Here is a 19,802-nt window from a genome sequence, read left to right as displayed (position 1 = left end):
GTACTATCTTTTCTTCTATGGATCTGATGGATGGGTTCTATCAAATCCTTATGCGTGAGCGGGACATCCCGTACACAGCAGTGAGCACCCCCAGTGGTATGCTCTGGGAATGGCTAGTGATGCCTCAGGGGCTTAGTAACGCCCCTGCAACATTCAACAGATGTGTAACAAATCTGTTGAGACCGGTGCGGGATTTCGCACCGAGTTATTTCGACGATGTATTCGTCCATAGCCGGGCCATGGACGGTAAGACGGACGTGGAAGTTCATAAAACTCACGTTCGTCAGGTTCTTACACTTATGCGAAAGCATAAGTTGTATGCAAATCTCAAGAAGTGTATATTCGCTGCAAGCGAAATACCACTTCTTGGATGCATCGTTGGTAAACGCGGCGTACGCCCTGATCCCGAAAAGATCAAAGCAATCACCGACTGGCCAGTTCCAGTCGACGTCAAGGGTCTTAAAAGGTTCCTTTGTTTATAGCGGCGCACTTGCACAAGTACTCTCGCAATTATGCAGAGATGACAGTTCATCTCTCTCGTCTCTTGAAAAAGACGAGAAATGGTTATGGAACGCTGATTGTCAGCGTTCATTTGAAGGAATCAAGCAAAGCTTGATGCAATCGCCCATATTGGCGATTGCGGATCAAGACAGACCATTCCATGTGGTCTGTGACGCCAGCGATTTCGCAATCGGCTGTGCGTTAATGCAATACGATACAGATGGCGCGGAGCGCGTCGTCTGTTACCAATCGCGTCAGCTGCAACCAGCTGAACGCAATTATCCAGTGCATGACAAGGAACTCCTTGCCATGAAATATTCATTGGCTAAATTTAGGGTCTTCCTCAAAGGAGATAGACCATTTATCGTATATACGGACCATGTGTCATTACGCACGGCCGTAAATAGCCCACACCTCTCGCAAAGAATGGCGAGGTGGCTGTCTTTCTTCGCGGAGTATAACTTCTCCGTCGAATATAAACCAGGACGGCTTAATGTCTTCGCTGATGCGTTATCACGCCGACCCGATTTCGAGTCAGCAGTGCACCCCAACAGTGAAAGTGATCTTACTGTTGCAACACTCACTACGAGTGTTCCGTCATCAACCTTAGTTGATGACATAAAGAAAGCATACAAAGAAGATAAGGACCTTCTATGTTTGATGGATCATTTAAGGAATCCATCCGATAAATCTTATAAAGATCTACCGGCTTTATATCGATCGTCATCTGATCGACACACAACACGTAACGGCTAATTGTATTAAACAGCCGTTACCGGAGACACCCCATGTGTCGTCGTCCCAACTCACAACGATTTGCGCTTGCGCGTCATGTATGACTGTCACGATGCACCAACAAGTGGACATTGTGGACGTGATAAGACTTACCTTACAGTAAGTCGCGACTTATATTGGCCCCGCCAGTATCAGTTCGTGCGCAAGTACATCTCGATCTTTGCGAGGCATGTCAACGGGTGAAGCCTAGTCCTCCATCGCGTGCACCTCTCCAATCTCTCCCACTTCCAGTAGAATGTTGGCAGTCCGTTGTTTCCGTACCTTTGCCTTGTAAAGAAATGCTCGCAGCAGCAAGGCAGTCAGTTCGTTTCATGGCTAGCTTTTCATCATTATTGTAGAAGCGTCTATCGAAGAACCGAAGGTGTGCCGAGAACGTTGTGAAGATCACTTGGAGCGCAGGGAGCAAAGGAGTCGGCTCTTGTCCGTCAAATAGGCAACGATTTCGATCAGACCAAATGAAGTGAAGTGTGACAGCGCGGAGTGTGTGCCAAACGTCATGGACGACTCCAGCACAGTCATCCCACTCATTACGCACGGGCAATTTCGTGGCCAAGGCGATGTTAGCCCAAGATGGTCTCGTATGGAAAAGCGGAAATACCAGCTGGTTCGCTTGACTCCACAGTTGTGCTGCAAGAGTGCACTCAAAGAACAAATGTTTCTCCGTCTCAATGGCATCGCACCCGTGACGCACGCAGTATTGTATGCGTGGTTGGAGAGCTTCCAGGAACCAGAACCGAGCTCGTACAGGCAGAAGACGGAACGCAAGACGAAATTGCAGGTCCTCGAAGATTGGCAGCAATAGTTTTCGCAAATGCTTGCTGTAATTTACGATTGACTTGATCTGCTCTTCACTCACACGTTGCGAGTGTATAGTCATCGGGTGCGGTTTCGTTGGTAGCGGTGGCGACCAGACCACACGAAGCATAGCTCGTCGCGGGATCGATGGAATCAGGAACACTTTGTCGCCGCTCGTGCATCCCAGATGCGGTAGTGTAACACTTCCTCCGCTTCCAGTCAGCGGGGCTTGCCTCACAACGTCCCGCGCTCTCAGACGTTCGACGATCTGCGTGGCTTCGGTGTATAGCACTTTCAGCCACTTGATTTGTTTCCCAAGAGTCATATACTCGAGCGTGAAGTCAATATGCCGCTCCACAAAGTCGTGCTGTGTTGGCCAAGCACAATCTTCGCGCATGAAGTCAGCTAATGAACGCACGTTGAAGACTCTTGAAACATGCAGACGAAAACTTCGTTGGGGTTCTGGAACCATCCCAATGCACCGACGGTGAGCTGAGTTAATGGGGTTCCGTGGTGTCTTCTCGTAGTGAAGTTCCGCGTCAAAGTTGAACCAGATCGGCTGCCGAAGGCCCTACCAAGCGCGTTCACTCAAAGGAAGATCTTTCCACGTGATTTCCCACCGCAGCTTGTACCACCAAATCCAAGTCGTTCGCCACCAATGGGAAAATTTTTTCCACTTTATCATATCTTTATGCCGAAGCGGAGAGATCGTGAGGAAGTCTAGAGCGCCGTATCCACCCGTGGGTGGAACTACTAATTTGAGCAGTTCGGTACCTGCTGTTGTCCAGGTTCTAACATTGGAAGCACCCGCCTCGCTGACAAACTGCAGCACGAGCTGAAGCCTCTGTTTTTTCAGATGTGCCTCCAGACACGGAATCTGAAGACCACCGTCACTGCGTCGTTGGTGCAAGAATTCGCGTGGAATAAGCTGGATATGCGATGCCTCGCGATCGTACTTACGACTGAGCACAAACCGGTTCAGCATCGACTGCCATCTCTTCACTACTGGTACTGGGAGCGACACATGTTGTGTATAATGCCACATCCGGGAAAGCACCATCGTTTGGGCAACCAGGAGCCGTCCCCTAAGTGTTCGTGCCCGCCTGTACCACATCTTGAAGCCATCATAGAATCGCTTCTCGAGGAACTCCACGAGAGCATTATTGCATTAGATGGGAAAGATATGCCTTAGACCTTCATAAGTACGCAGATCTTCAGAAAAACGATTTCCCTACGCAGATGGATTTTTGAGGCATTTTATTCTGATGCTCATCAATTACCTCTTTTACTTGCTCCCCTAAAGGTTCCGGCCTTTATTTGGACTTTTAATATACCCAGATTAAATAAAATTCAACACTGAAAAAGTAAGGGCAAAAATTGAGTATCTATGGACTTCGTCTTCGGAATTCCCAAAGCCAATCCCAACAACAATGGAATCCTTGTTTTGGTAGACAGATTCAGCAAGATGGTACATCTTGCTGCAGTACCAGAGGTGATCACGGCTCCGGGCTGTGCCATATTTTTTATCTACATGGTATTCAAACTCCACGGTCTACCCAGTGAACTAGTCTCGGATAGAGACTCACGGTTCACGGCTGAGTTCTGGCAATCCGCGTTCCGATCTCTCGGAACACGGCTGACGGTGTCAACATTTTTTTTTCGATCACCCAGAAACGCATTGTCAAACAGAACGCGTAAATCGCGTCCTCGAAGCGATACTCGAGGTTACGTCCAATCGTATCCAAATTGGAGCGAGTTTTTACCGATGGTCGAATTCGCCATCAATAACTCGGTGCATGCGTCTACAACGCATACATCGTTCTTCGTAAATGGCTTACGCCATCCTCGCATACCCACCCAATTAGAAGAACCCTCTAGTTTAAAGGGGGGGGGGACTCGCACGAGCAAATCCAATTCTGGCTCATGCTCATCATGCGTCGAAGTTAACAACGACGCGAGTGATATCGATGGCGAAGATGAGAATTAACTCACGGCAGTACGCACAAAGCGTACTGAAAAAGACAAAACAAATGAGTTAGCGGAAGAGTTTCTGCTAACTCGAGAATCAATGATCCGTTTCGTTCAGGATTCCATTGCTGACGCAGCGGACCGACAGAAATGGAATGCAGACAAATATGGAAGAGCAAATGTTCATTCATTTAAAATTAATGATCTAGTGCTACTCTCGCTTGCAAAAGCGAGACTTTATCTCGCTTATTGTTTCCACTATACCATTGCTGCTTGAATAAAGCATCGAGATAAAAATCTTCCTGAGTTCGAAATTTCTTCGCGTTGGGATCAGGCCATACAGCTTTGTTGCAAAAAGGGATATTATTTGTGAGGAACAGTCTCTCCAGGCAAGCTATTGGTTAGTCGTTCGAGTAAAAGCCATGGCTTCTTTTCCGGGGCGAGATGAGACATTTTATTGTCTGCACTCCCCTGAGTGGTATCCACTGAAGCAGCTACCACAAGAACTTTTCTTGCGATGGCTTACGCCATCGTCATCACCTTGCACAGAAACACTTGCAGGTGACCGTATAGGAGATCGAATGGGCGATGGGGGATCATCCTCATCGTCGGGTCCAAATAAACTATTTACTCTCTATCAGAATGAGCCCTCTCATTCGAAGGCTCATAGTCAGCCGCCTGACGTCTATCAGGCAACTGTTCCCTGAGTCGGCCATTTCGTCCGACTCGCATTCGTAGTCGACCTCCAAAGATGGGTCAAATTCACGTTCTCCCTGAGTCGGCCATTTCGTCCGACTCGCATTCGTAGTCGACTTCCAAAGATGGGTCAAATTCACGTGGTGAATCACCACGTGCACTCGCAACATCTAGTGTTGTGCAAGTGGAAGATACTACGGCAGACGTTCCGTCTGCCGCAAGAGACATAGTGCGTCACCTGCGGCAGCATGAACCGCAACCGAAGGCGCCGCACTACCAGCACTCCGCATGGATTTGTTCTTCATGCGATTGAATTTAAAATGATGGTTCTGACCAATTAACATCATTTAAAATTAAATGGTCACATAGTGACAACTCCATCCAATTACAGTCAGAGTGATTGTCATTTAAGGGAGGGGTGATGTAACGGGGTGTATCGCTACATGAAATTAACACTTAAAGGTTGATAATTAATATATTATCTAAAAGGTAGATAATATCTGGAGAATATTACTTTATATAGTAATGCTTGGAAATCTTACACATAAAGAGGTATAAGCCGTTGTTTCTATTTATTCCGCAAACTAATCAGCTGAAAACGTAAACAAAGAGAGAGAGAGACAGATAAGATTTCAATTACACGTTTAGTATAAGTTTATAGTTAAGTTAGCATTAACATATAAAAAGAAGGGAAACTTAATTATATTAATACAGTTTTCATTAAACCCTCGTTAAGGTAGTTGTCTTAAAGAGTTGTCTACCTATGCACGTACTAGTGTACGTTAAGTGACGTAAGGCACCACTCGCAACTGAAGCAGTGCGAAGTGGACTTGTACTGAATCAGTAAAAGTCGTAGTGCCCCGTTACACACTGACTGTAATTTAATAGAGTGATCACTACAATACCACTGAATCGAAAACGATGTTGATTGGTCATAACCATCATTTTAAATTGTATCGCATGGTTAACGAGTCCATGCGGTGTGCGAAAAGTGAGATGCAGCCGCGGGCGACGCATTATTGTCTCTTGCGGCATACAGGGCGTATCATCTTCTCCCGCAACACTAACTGTTGCGGTTCACGTGGTGGGTCACCACGCGAATGCGACCCCTCTTTGGCGGTCGACTACGAATGCGAGCCGGGCGGCCGACTCGGGGAGAGTGGAACAGTCGCTATACTTCGTCAGACGGCCGACTATGAGCCTTCGAATGAGAAGGCTCAATCGGGTAGTCGTGCTAATTGCATTCCCTACATCATGTTTGGTATCGACGATGAGGATGATTTCTAATCGCCAGCACCGTCTCTTGTGCCGTCACCCGCCTTTATTTCTGTGCGTGGGGATAACGATAGCGTAAGCCATTGTAATAAAGTTCTTGTGGTACCCCTGCTCCAGTGGGCACCACTCAGGGAGTGTAGACGATTAAATGTATCATCTTGCTCCTGAGGAGAAGCCGTGGTTTTTGCTCGATCGGCTAGTCAGTTGATTCTCTGAAGCGACTACTCCTCACAAAAAATATCCCTTCTTTATTGCGACAAAGCTACACCGCCTTGAACCCAGCGCGAAGAACTTTCGCGCTGAAGAAGATTTTTATCTCGATGCTTTTCTGAAGCATCGATGGTATAGTGGCAACAGCAAGCGAGATAAAAGCTCTCTAATGGAAGCCTGGAACGCATCATTCGCAACGTCAAAGACATTGAACGCGAAGCCTGGCTTTAAAGACTTAATACAATTCACGTTAAGTTAGAAAAACGAAACTCAAACGATGCAAGATTTAAATTGCACCGGTTGTCTCGTGACGTAGGACTTTCATGCCTCACGTAGTGATCCCTGTCCGTGTTGTGTCGACAACATGCACGGTTGAAAGAGAATGTTTAATTTCCTTTCTTCGCCCTGGGTTAAGGGCTCACATCTCTATCGGAATGCGCGATGCGATTGACGTTTTGCAATCGATTTACAGGCGCCAGGGTGTGTGTTTTCCGATGGACCTCCTGATCCATTGGATGAGTCTCGTCTTACTGACGGCCGAGGCCCTCAACGTCAGCAACCAGCTGGGAACTAGGTTCCTAGCTGTCATGTGAAGGTGGATAACCGCGCCAGCGAACAAGGTAACTCATTCGCTCCCCTCCACATTACGGTGATTTAAAGACGTTCCACAAGATAAAGTTGACAATCGTGGAAATTCACCAATGGTTGGGGCGGAGGAGGAAAAATTAGATCCAACGTGGGTGTCGGATCTAAAGTCGAATATCGACAAAATCGACCACTTCCTCCATGTATTTAAGGAGGGTCTTGAAAACGAGCGCGGTAAGCGTCACTCGTTGGAGCAGACGGTGCAGGCTCGCAATATCGAACGGTTGGAAGACCATTCGAAGCGTGTATACTCAATGCTGGAGAACGAACGGAAGTATCACGCTCTTCGTGATGAGCTGCCGTCAGCTCATCGCGGTTCGAGGAACTTCGGGCCCGGCGTGAGAATCTCCAGATTAGCATGAGAATCTGAATCGTGACCAAAATAATCTTTTAGGGATTTCTTGAAAAGGGTGGTCAGATCCGTCCTCGGAAGAAAACGCGTACTGATGGTACGGGCGGAGCCGACCAACGTAATATATAGGATGCGTTCGCATCCTACGTGGCAATTCTATTGTGTACGCATTGCCTCAGCGATGCAGTACACGGAATAGCCCAATGTACTTGGGTAGGAGTTTATTGCTACTCACATTAGTGACTACACGCTTGTGTAAGGTTACTGATGAGATTAGTACTAGGTCATTAATTAAAAATGAATGAACATTTGCTCTTCCATGTTTGTCTGCGTTCCGTCTCGGACGGTCCACTGCGTTAGCAATGGAATCCTGTACAAAACGGATTATTGATTCTCGAGTTAGCAGAAATTTTACTGCCGACTCATTTATTTTGTCTTTTTCAGTTCGCTTTGTGCGCACTGCCATGAGATCTTTCTCATCTTCATGGTCGATGTCGATATCTTCGACATCGACATCGCTCGCGTCGTTGGGAACTTCGACGCGTGATGAGCATGAGTAAGAAATGGTTTTGCTCGAACGAGTCTCCCACCTTAAACTGATGGATCCCTCTAATTGGCTGGGTATGCGTGGATGGCACAAGCCATTCACGAAGAACGATGTATGCGTTGTAGACGCATGCCCGGATTGTTGATGGCAAATTTGACAATCGGTATAAACTCGCTCAAATTCGGATACGATTGGACGTAACCTCGAAGTATCTCTTCGAGGACGCGATTGACGCGTTCCGTCCGACCATCTGTCTCCGGATGATCTGAAATTGACATAGTCAGCCGTGTTCTGATCTCTCGGAACACGATTTGCCAAAATTCCGCCGTGAACCGTGGATCTCTATCAGAGACTAGTTCATGGGGTCAACCGTGGAGTTTGAATACCGTGTCGATAAACACACGGGCACAGCCTGGTTCAGTGAAACGGTCCATCTTGCTGCAGTACCAGAGTACTGCAGCAAGATGGACCGTTTCGCTGAATCTGTCTACAAAAACAAGGATTCTGTTGTTTTTGTGGTCGTTTTCGGGAAATCCGAAGACAAGGTCCATAGATATGGACTGCCAACACTCTGCCGGAAGTGGTAGAGGTTGAAGAGGTGCACGGGATGAAGGGCTAGGCTTCACCCGTTGACATACCTCGCAAGCACGAATGTACTTGCGCACGAACTGATACTGGCGGGGCAGTAAAAGTCGTAATTAACTATAAGATAAGTTTTCTCACGTCCACGATTCCCACTTGTTGGTGCATCGTGACACTCATACATGATGCGCAAGCGCAAATCATTGTGAGTAGGGACGACGACAGGTAAGGTGTCGCCGGCAACGGCTGTGTAGTACAGTAAGCCGTTGCGTATTGTGTATCGGTCGGATGACGATCGATATAAAGCCGGTGAATCTTTTAAATATTTATTAAATGGATTCATCAGATTATCCAGTAAAGGTCCTCATCTTCTATGTAGGCTTTTTTGTCATCAAACAAAGTTGACGACGGAACACTTGTATTGAGTGCTGCAACAGTGGAATTTATTTCACTGTTGGACTGCGCACCGGCTCGACATCAGGTCGGCTTGATTACGCATCAGCGACGACATTAAGTCATCCTAACTCATATTCCAAGGGGAAATTATACTTCGCTAAGAAGGATAGCCACCTACCCATATTTTGCGAGAGGTGTGGGCTGTTTACGGCCGTGCGTAATGACGCAAGGTCCGTATATACGATGGACGGTATATCTCAGAAGAGATTGACCCTAAATTAAGCCAGTGCATATTTCATGGCAAGGAATTCCTTGTCGTGCACTGGGTTATTGCGTTCAGCTGGTTGCAGCTGACGCGATTGGTAACAGACGACGTGCTCCGCGCTGTCTGTATCGTATTGCATTAACGCGCAGCTGATTGTGAAATCGCTGGCGTCACCGACCACATGGAATGATATTTCTTGATCTGCAATCGCGAAGATGGGCGATTGCATCAAGCTTTGCTTGATATCTTCAAACGAACGCTAGCAATCAGCGTTCCAAAACCATTTCTCGTCTTTTTTCAAGAGACGAGAGAGATGAACTGTCATCTCTGCATAATTGCGAGAGTACTTATGCAAGTGCCGCTAAAAACAAAGAAACTTTTTAAGACCCTTGACATCGACTGGAACTGGCCAGTCGGTGATTGCCTTGATCTTTTTGAGATCAGGGCGCACGCCTTGTTTACCGACGATGCATCGAAGAAGTGGTATTTCGCTTGCAGCGAATATAAACTTCTTGAGATTTGCATACAACTTATGCTTTTGCATAAGTGTAAGAATCTGATGAACGTGAGTTTTACGAGCTTCCACGTCCGTATTTTCGTCCATGGACCAGCTATGGATGAATACATCGTCAAAATAACTCGGTGCGAATTCTCGCACTGGTCTCAACAGATTCGTTACGCAAATGTTGAATGTTGCAGGAGCGTAACTAAGTCCTTGTGGCATAACTAGCCATTCCCAGCCATTCCTAAGGAATTCCACTGGATTGCTCACTGCTGTGTATAGGATCTGTCGTTCACACATATGGATCTCGTAACATCCATAATGTTCTTGTCACTTAAAGCCCTAGTGGACTGTGAGGCGTCGAATAACTTTATTCGTCGGCAGTCGCTAGAGAATCGTAGGCTCAAATGTGTTGAGCGCGACATCCCTCCAACGAGAATGACGGTGCGTCTAGCGACAGGCGCATCAATAACAGTGATGAAACGCGTAGCGAAATTCCACTACACGTTAAAAGATTTACAGTACGATGATAATTTTATCGTACTGGATTTGGATGACAAATTGGATGTCATCCTAGGTTTACCCTGGCTCAGAAAATATGAGCCAAGGATCAGCTGGCAGCATCGATCCGTAAAGGTGCCTGCCACTTGTTCATCAGATGGCCATCTGATGAACGTCTTGGAGCGTCCACAAGCGTGTGAATGTACTACGAGCGGGTGCGATGGCGTCAGTTGTAGAACGGTCGTTAGTACAACTGCACAAGATCACAGTGTGATGACCAATCCCACTGTGGAGTCAGCTGTCGGCGGCTGTGCGAATGCATAGGCAGCGCCGAAGGTCTACCACTCAAAGAAGTCGAGTGGGTTGAGACATGATGTACGCCTAGCGGGCGACATTCAATGAAGATACCGACTGCTAAAAAGCGACAGCACGATGGTCCTAGGTCGAGTAGAGAGTTGATCGTAGAGGACCTGACTATGATAGCGCAATCACAGTCTCAAGACAATGAGGGGATAAGTTGATAAAAGCTAAAGTGACTAGACTTCAGCATCCCGAGGGATTAATCCCTCAACAGCCTGTGAAAAAAAGATCCCAGGAAGAAACCAAGACATTGAATGTCTTGGTTAATAACGGATTAAAAGAAGGCGATTATACTCTTGATCTGTAGGCTCCTCCGGAGAAACTTCTTAGATAACTCAATAACCAACCCTAGAATCTTAGCGGTTCTTGAGAGATCTGCATAGTAGTAAAATCAAGCAGATCTGCGTACTCGTCACAGAGGACGAATACGTAACCGATATTCGGTCTGTGGTATTTTACAGAGAACGAACGGATTTTCAGAAGCTTATCGATGTACACAAGTGTCCTCGATGTGAAGACTCGGATTGAAAGATACATAACTCAATCTTGAAGTCACTCAATACAAATCCTCTATACAAGGATCTAATAGAATTCAGGGATGTATTCCCTGAAGCAGTTCCATGCGAGTTACCTAAAGATAAAGGCAATCGACATGAAATCGAGCTCAAACCGGGCTCGAAGTACTGGGTCATGAAGCAGTGGCAACTGCCTCGTGAACAAGTACTTGCGATCGATAAATTCTTTACCGATCGAGAAAAAGCGGGCCATGTAAGAGAGTCAACCTCCCCACATAGCTCACCGACCATTTGTGTGCGAAAGGCTACAGGAGGGTGGCGGATAGTGCACGCATTCAAGAAACTCAATGCTGCAATGGTACCGGCCCAAACGCCGATACCTAAAAAAGACGTAATCATATATGGTATGTCTAAGAGTACCATCTTTTCGTCTATGCAATTGATGGATGGATTTTATCAGATCCTTATGCGTGAACGGGACATCCCGTACACAGCAGTACGCACTCTGAACGGGGTGCTCTGGGAATGGCTAGTAATCCCACAGGAGCTTAGTAACGCTCCTGCATCATTCAACAGATGCGTAACGTATCTGTTGAGACCGGTGCGAGAATTCGCACCGAGTTATTTTGACGATATTTTCGTCCAAAGCCGATCCATGGACGGAGAAACGACGTGGAAGTTCATAAAACTCACGTTCGTCAGGTTCTTACACTTATGCAAAACTATTAGTTGTACGCAAATCTCAAGAACTGTTTTTTTGCTGCAAGCGAAATACCACTTCTTCGATGCATCGTCGGTAAACACGGCGTGCGCCCTGATCCCAAAAAGATGAAGGTAATTACCGACTGGCCAGTTCCAGTCGATGTCAAGGGACTTAGAAAGTTCCTTGGTTTAGCGGCGTACTTGCACAAGTACTCTCGCAATTATGCAGAGATGACAGTTCATCTCTCTCGTCTCTTGAAAAAAGACGAGAAATGGTTATGGAACGCTGATTGTCAGCGTTCGTTTGAAGGTATCAAGCAAAGCTTGATGCAATCGCCCATCTTGGCGATTGCAGATCAAGACAGACCATTCCATGTGGTCTGTGACGCCAGCGATTTCGCAATCGGCTGCGCGTTAATGCAATACGATACAGACAGCGCGGAGCGCGTCGTCTGTTACCAATCGCGTCAGCTGCAACCAGCTGAACGCAATTACCCAGTGCATGACAAGGAATTCCTTGCCATGAAATATGCACTGGCTTAATTTAGGGTCAATCTCTTCTGAGAAAGACCGTTCATCGTATATACGGACCATGCGTCATTACGCACGGCCGTAAAAAGCCCACACCTCTTGCAAGAATGGCGAGGTGGTTATCCTTCTTCGCGGGGGTGTAACTTTTCCGTGGAATATAAACCAGGACGACTTGATGTCGTCGCTACTGTGTTATCACGCCGACCCGATTTCGAGACGGCAGTCACTTCTGGGCGTAAGCACTACACACATGAGCGTAGGGTCCTAATTTTTAAATGCCATTGCATTTCTGCAATCGCTCAATGTTCGAAATGTTCGAAATGCGAGGTTTCTTGCTTTCGACACAAGAGAGATCCATAGGTTCTCGACCTCCAAGCTCGTGTCGTCTTGGAGGACGATACGATGATGAACTAGCTTGAGTCTGTCTCAAGCTAAAGTTCTCCTGTTCCGCAACGGATGTTGCTTCTTCAAGCGTATCCAGTTCCAAGCGAAACAGGTGTGTCTTTTCGAAACCTCCCGTAAGACCTTGCTTGAACACCGTAATCAACGTGTGTTCATAAAATGGTTTGTTAGTGAAACAACTCGCTAAGAGTCGTATGTGCTGAGTGTAAGCATGAACATCACGCTTGCCTTGCTTGAGTTTCAGTCTAGGCCTTGTGTTGCGCAACCCATATGTCTTTAAGTCGCTCCAGGCTTTTAAAGCCCGGCTGAAACAGACGTTTGAACCGGCTAGGGCTGATTTTGTCTGAGCAAATGCGACTTTTATTCGCCCGTCGACGACGTGACGAGCCCGTATGGCATCGTCAGTCAGCATACCATCTTATGAGAGAGTCTTCTTTAATTCTTATATACTTAAAGATTTCTATCTCTAACGTTCTGGGACGACGCACCCGCGTCGTCCCAGTTACAGGGGTCTGTACCTGTTGAGAGCCTTGCTGATTAAGCAAGGCTAACTTTTCTGTCGCCTTGTCAAGTTCATGTTGTATGAGCTTGGCGATGGCTGAACCGAGGGCATCTCTGTCCAAACCTGGCCAAGATGGCATCGCTCCCTACTGTCGAACCCATTCGTTCGACCGCACTCCTTTCTATGTCACTTAGAATGGAGCAGCTATCGCGCGAAACGATAGTTTCTCCTGTCTAATAGACATAGAAAGGAGTGCGATAATATATAAACTAACAACTTCTGACTGATAATTTCTTGTAACGATACATCCCGTTACATGTCGTCACGAGTGCGGTGACCCGACTCCTCGTGCGCACTTACTAAGTATGAAGTAGTTTTCAGACTGATTTATATTTAATCGCATTAGATATAAATACCTATTGTTAACCAATCCTAAAATGTCATCTCTGTAGATACAGTAGAGTTTCCGTAATACAATATCCTATAATTCAATAAACTCCCTTATCCAATACAATTTCAAGTCCAATGTTGGGCCTAGGCCAAATATTCAAAAGCTCCCTTAAATTTTATAATTAAGGCCATAGAATTTCCGCCGTACAAATATTAAACTACTGCCGGGGGACCACAATTTTATATTTATCCAGAGTTTGTTGCTTAAGGGATTATTGCTGATGAATTCCCACCTTATCCTGCATTTTCTGAACCATCTTTGAGAAATCCTCTCCTGTCTCCTGCCGCAGCCAGAAAGTCTTGAGCTCTGCAAGCATCGATGCAGGATTCCGAGGTGGGACGGGCGGTGCGGCCACGCTACGGTCCTCAATGCTGTAGCGGCCACGTGCTCACTCTGGCAGTTGAACGCTCTCGAGAATCTCTGCCTCTGTCGGAGTGTAGCTCACCTGCTCCTCGTCAGGACTGCTGAGCAGGAGGTCGATGGACATCGGGTTGCGATAAAGTTGTTTGGCTTGCTTCCGGAGGTCCACAACGACTGCCTGCGGGACGTCCACGTTGGCGTTTGCAGCGTTGTCCATGTCGGAGGTCCGGAGTTTGCAGTGCGTAAGGCAGTTGCGGATGTCCATGCTGTATGCGCCAGCTGAATCACCTCCAAGACGTTGATCTTCGCTGCATCCGGCTGATTGTTCTCAAGGCGATCCAGGAGCTTGCGGTTGAAGCGCCTGCGGTAATGCGCTTTGAAATTGCGCAAAATTCCAGTGTCGCAGGGCGGAATCTTGCTGGTCGCATTAGGCGGCAAATACAACAGCATTGTATTTTCGAAAGTGGTCCCAGTGACTGCCAGATCCTCCTCCTTGATGTGCGCTGGGGGATTTGTCGATGAACAGGATGACCTTGCGACCAGCAAAGTTTGAGCACGTCGCAAGCCATTCACGCGTTCTTGTTGTCGTGATAGGCAATACCCAGGCTTTTGCGGTCCACGTTTTTGAAACAGCGCGGGTTGCAGAACTTTCCGATGACCCACAGCGGAGGCTTGTCGGATCCATCTGCGTTGCAGCGGATGGTCATCGTGATCCGCCCTTTGCTCTGCTTCTGACCCTCCAGCCGGTGAGTCGAAAACGATGTATCGGCCTGCAGTCGGTAGAACAGGCCGATCTTATCCACGTTGTAGATATCGGCGGCGTCCTACTGGTCCATTTCAGCGCGGATTTCCGGTAGATATGCCTCCAGGGCTTCGACGTCGACAGATCCGCTTTTGTTAAAGCGACGGTGCATGCAGATGCCGTGGCGATTTTTGATTTTCTGCAACCAACCAATTGAGAATGTGGGTGCATTCTCATCCTTGACGGTTGGATACTGCATCTTCATTTACGATGCCGCTTTTTTTCAGGATCATGTGTCCGATGATGTTGACAACACCTTAATACTCAATAATCCATCGAGCAAGAGCCGCCTCCACCAGCGGGTATGAAACCGCACGCTGTCGCTTGGAATTGAGGGCTGCATCGCTCTTGGCTGCACCCAGCAGGTCTGCAGAACGCTTCAGAATGTTGATGATTGTCCCTTGAGGACCGTGACTCCATGCTCCTCCAGCATCCACCGACACAGAGCCTTCTGGGTGAGGCCAGGACGTCTATGCTTCTCCATGCAGATCGCCTTGCGGACGATGTCTGTGTATGGCCATTGGCGACCATGTTAACGGGTCACGTGGAAAACTCGTTTTGCAAAAATTAGGTTTCCTAAAATAAAGTGTGTTCGAACAGCGTAATGGGGCACACATCGTTTGGAGAACCGTTGTTGTGGTACACTTACTTAATGGGTAAAATACCCTTTTTATCTAATTTCAAAATAGTTCGTTACTTAAATCCCAATAATTCTGGGTAGCAAATGTGGTATCCGCCAGATATAAATCTGGCGGCCAAAATCTATTCTAATTTAGCTAGGGTAATATTTTTAGATTCAAAAAAGAAATAAAGTGCTGTTTCCCTTTTGATCTTAAAGCGTTTTGTGCCTTCCTAAGGCTTGCGCATTGATCTGTAAGAAATAGAAGCCTTTCTAAGGTATATCCTCTTGGGCACTAGTTGCCACTTGGTTCTACGAACTCCTGAATCCCTTGAACTAGGATTTCTTAAGCTTTAATAGCTTGTACGACTCCCTGATTTGTTAAACCCATTAGTTCAATAGAACTAAGTGACTCTCTGAGTCTGAAAGTCTTCCTCTGACTTTAGGAGCAAGGTAGCTTCGCTACACCTGGTAGCATTCGTAGTCAATCTACGCCCCAGTCATTACAAGGCTAAACCCTCACGGAAATAGAAGAGGTTCCAGAATTGTCAGAAGCGCAACGCGCCGCTTACGACAAGCTCAAAACCCTTTTTGGGCTTGATCACGTGAAATTTATTATCTTTCAGGGACCGGAGGTCCTGCATGCAAGGCTTGAAGCCTTAATGCGGTACGAAACCTCCCTGATCGGTCAGGTACAGGACCACTTAGCGGCATCTATACCAACCCGATACATCTCTATTCCTGACTCAGAGCCGAGGGCTCGCCCTCTAACTGAAATATGAAGATATTCGAGGGGAAAAGGGAGACAATCTCCCTTTTTGGATTAAGCAGATGGAAATGTCAATTAATTACGCCTTGTTTTTCACAGAACGGCAAAAGGTGGCTATGGTCATTTTTAAACTTGTAGGTAAAGCCATGCTGTGGGTACTATCGTGCAGCACGTCTATAAACGACGCTTTCCCCTCATGGGATTCGCTGAATCAGCAAATGACCAGCATGTTTGCACCGCCTGATCAGGCTTTTCGCATACGAGCACGGCTCCTAGCGACTCGACAGGGTAAAAGAATCCTAGGGGACTTTGTTCAGGAGTTGAGAACTCTTATTGCATCTATGCATCAAGACCCGGTGCAAGAAGCAATTGTAGTAACCATCTTTATCGGGAGTATCAATGAGTGTGTTGCCAGGACGGAATTATTTTGGTCTCATTCTGCTACTTTCGAAGAGGCAGTTGCCATAGCGCTACGCGCTAAATTCGACTTTAAGTCTACTCGCGTTAGCACGCTGTTTACCGAACAAGCGCTTTGAGCACACGGGTTCCGTCTGATGGAACGGAACCCATGGATTTAAGCCTCGTTAAGGAAGGAGAAGAGGCTCTTCAAGCTGTGGAACAGCATAAGACCATCCGTAGATGTTATATGTGCGGAAGCACGAAACATTTACGTCCGGCCTGCCCTCTTCGAAATCGCGTAAAAGGTTGAAAGAGCTCCAACTCCGACCTATACCAGAGGTCTGGTACGTGCGGGAAAACGTCGATACCCAGTAGGTGCGGGGCGCCCTACTGGGGAAGACCTACGTTCTGTTGAATCTCTAGAAGGTGAGAATAAACAGAACCTAGCCCCAATTAGCTCGGTGCTTAATGGCACGGGGCAAGAGTACAAGCCTGGCTTGCTAGCCGCTCAAGCGACTGTTAAAGGTGTTTGATAAGCCGTGGTCAATTTTAATTGACTCAGGAGCGTCTTGCAGTTATGCTCGACGCCTTTCCCTTGAAAGAAGTCAACAATACGTTGAGGCGCTTAAAGCGCATGAAGGTGATACAATCACTGTCCGCTAAGCGACTGGGACTCGTGTCACTGTTCCCAAAGTTCCATTGAGCTTAGGTATAAAGTTTCTGGACTTTGACAGTATCGAACGCTGTCTTGTCCTTGATTTGGATTCGAGATATGATCGCATCCTTGGTATGGCCTGGTTAGAATACCATGAGCCATGGCTCGATTGAAGGTCTAAAACCTTAGGCGCCATGCGCAATGTTCCTCGCAAAGTTTTGGAGAGTCATGAGTTCACCTTTGCTAGGCAACAAAAGCGCTATTGGCGCGGATCATTGAATGAGTCTGTCAGTGTTTTAGACATTGATATGTCTAAGCTTATAAACTGTAATGTTGAAAACATTAAGCCTGAGCTCGACTCAGCAGAAAGAAGTGGAACGGCACGTACTCCGTCGAGTGACACTCGTTGTAATAACGATTCAGGGAATGCTGAAAGCATTGTTGGCCTAAGGCCTAATCATCAAGGGTGCAATATCCCTGAAATACGTGGAGTGGCACGTCTACGTCCACCGAGTATGGTCGGCCGAGGTGGCATCATACTGAGTGTCAGTAGTGACACTGTTGGCGGTTCGCCAGGACCTCAAGGGTGCAATATCCCTGAGATACGTGGGGTGGCACGTCTAAGTCCACCGATTGTGGTCGGCCGAGGTGGCACCATACTGAGTGTCAATAGTGACACTATTGGCGGTTCGCCAGGGCATTTTGGATTAAACCCTTCTGATGCACGTGAAGCGACACGTAAACGCTCGCTGGATAAGGAAGTTGAGTTACCTTACTCCTTGTCGGATGTCAAATTAGAAACCATTTCTTGTATAGAAGCAATACAGGCTGGGAAACCCGGGACATGAGTGTCCCGGCCTCTAAAAGGCGTATTGTCTCAACTCCAACTCAGGATGACACGAAGCGTGTATACCTTCACAAAGTAATTCGAGTGAGCAATTACATTTGCTTGTAAATGGTGTAACCGGTAACATTGAGGGGGGAGTTAGCCTTGCGGCAATCCCTTCGTTACATGCTCTTTTAGAGCTCGACGAAATGTCTATTGATGAGTGCGGTCGAGCCTTAGAGGCTGGCGACTTATCTGAAGTGGTTGTCATTCGACGAACAATTGAGTTAAAGTCATCATCACTTCTAGACGAAGCTGTCCTGGGTGACACAAAAGCTGCAATTTGTGCGCGAAATGGGTCATCGATCCTTAAAGATCCTACGGATCCCTTTTATTGCTTGATTAAGGAATTCCAAGATGTGGTATGGTAATAATCCACAATCTGGTTTACCTCCAAATAGAGGTGTTCGTCATAAAATTGGCTTGGTTCCGGGAACCATTTACTGTGTCACAAGCCAATGGCTTTTACCCAGGGAGCGGTGAGAGGTCATTGACGATTTCTTCCAAGCTAAGCACGAGGCTGGAATGGTACGAGATAGTTAATCTCCTCATTTGACACCGATATTTTGTGTCAAAAAGCCAAATGGTAAATGACGCATTGTACATGCTTATAATAAGCTTAATGCTCTCACTATACCAGCACAAACCACCACTCCTAGAAAGGATGTTCTTCAGAACAATATGGTGGGATATACACTGTACAGTGCATTGGACTTAGTCGATGGTAACTATTAATTGCTCATCCGAGCTAGCGATATCTTGCTTGCAGCGGTAGCACTCCAAGCGGCATGTTATGGGAAGTGCTGGTTTTGCCACAAGGGCTTTCCAACGCCACGGCAACATTAAATCGTCTAGTGACGCAACTGTTTCGCCCTCATTGAGGTTATGCACAGACTTATTTCGATGACATTTTTGTCCATTGTCGTGCGGAGCAGGGTCAGTTGGATATGGACGACCATCTGACCATTTGCGAGCAGTGCTCGAGTGTATGCGCACAAATAAATTGTATGCCAATGCATCTAAATGCATTTTTGTGCGCAGAAGAAATTCTTTTTTTTAGGATGCTTCATTGGAAAGCGAGGCCTTAGAGCGGATCCCGCTAAGGTAAAAGCCATAGTAGATTGGCCGGTTCTTAAAACCACAAGGATTTGCGTAAGTGGTTGGTTTTCGCCAACTATTTACACAAATATAGCGAAAATTACGCTGATATGGCTTGGCCATTATCTAATCTCCTTAAAAAGGATACAGAAAGATGCTGGACTAGCTTCGAAAATAATGCTTTTCGAGCAGTTAAGGATAGTCTTATCCATGTTTCGATTCTGGCACTGCCAAACCAAAATTGGCCTTTCAGTGTCGTCTGTGACGCATCAGATTTTGCCATCGGCAATGCTCTGTTAGAAACAGACGTTGATGGGATGAACGTGTTATTGCGTTCGAGTCTAGACAGCTTAAAGCTGCGGAAAAGAATTACCCGAATCATGACAAAAAGTTACTTGCTATGAAGTATGCTCTCGTCAAATTCAGAGTTCATCTGCTCGGCTCTTAGCCGTTTTTGATATATACAAATCACGCGTCATTACGCACGGCGACTAAGTCGCCCCATCTCTCTCAGAGAATGGCCCGATGGCTATCGTTTTTTGCGGAATCAACTTCGTGGTGAAGTATAAGCCCGGCAAGCAAAATGCTTTGGCCGATGCGTTATCACACAGGCCGGATTATGAGCTTTATCATTTAACGAATGTCTTGTCGCCTATTTGTGAATTAATCGGTTTGGCTTACGCCGAGGATGAACAGAGTGTAGCTCTCCTACGGCTTTAAA

General features: G+C 46.8%; 1 protein-coding gene across 1 annotated transcript; it reads left to right on the top strand.

Moving 5' to 3' along the window:
• Window positions 1-216: 216 nt before the first annotated feature.
• CCR75_009715 (uncharacterized protein) lies at window positions 217-1,257 on the top strand (the record flags this gene model as incomplete). The annotated part of the gene is made up of 1 exon (XM_067967754.1): window positions 217-1,257. One exon carries the CDS (start codon window positions 217-219, stop codon window positions 1,255-1,257), a length of 1,041 nt encoding a protein of 346 aa, XP_067815990.1.
• Between the last annotated feature and the right edge of the window lie 18,545 nt (window positions 1,258-19,802).

This window comes from Bremia lactucae, linkage group LG7 (assembly GCF_004359215.1).
Source record: "Bremia lactucae strain SF5 linkage group LG7, whole genome shotgun sequence".
NCBI lineage: Eukaryota > Oomycota > Peronosporomycetes > Peronosporales > Peronosporaceae > Bremia > Bremia lactucae.
The sequence above is the reverse complement of the archived record's forward strand: the minus strand, read 5'-3'. Positions and strand labels throughout refer to the sequence as shown.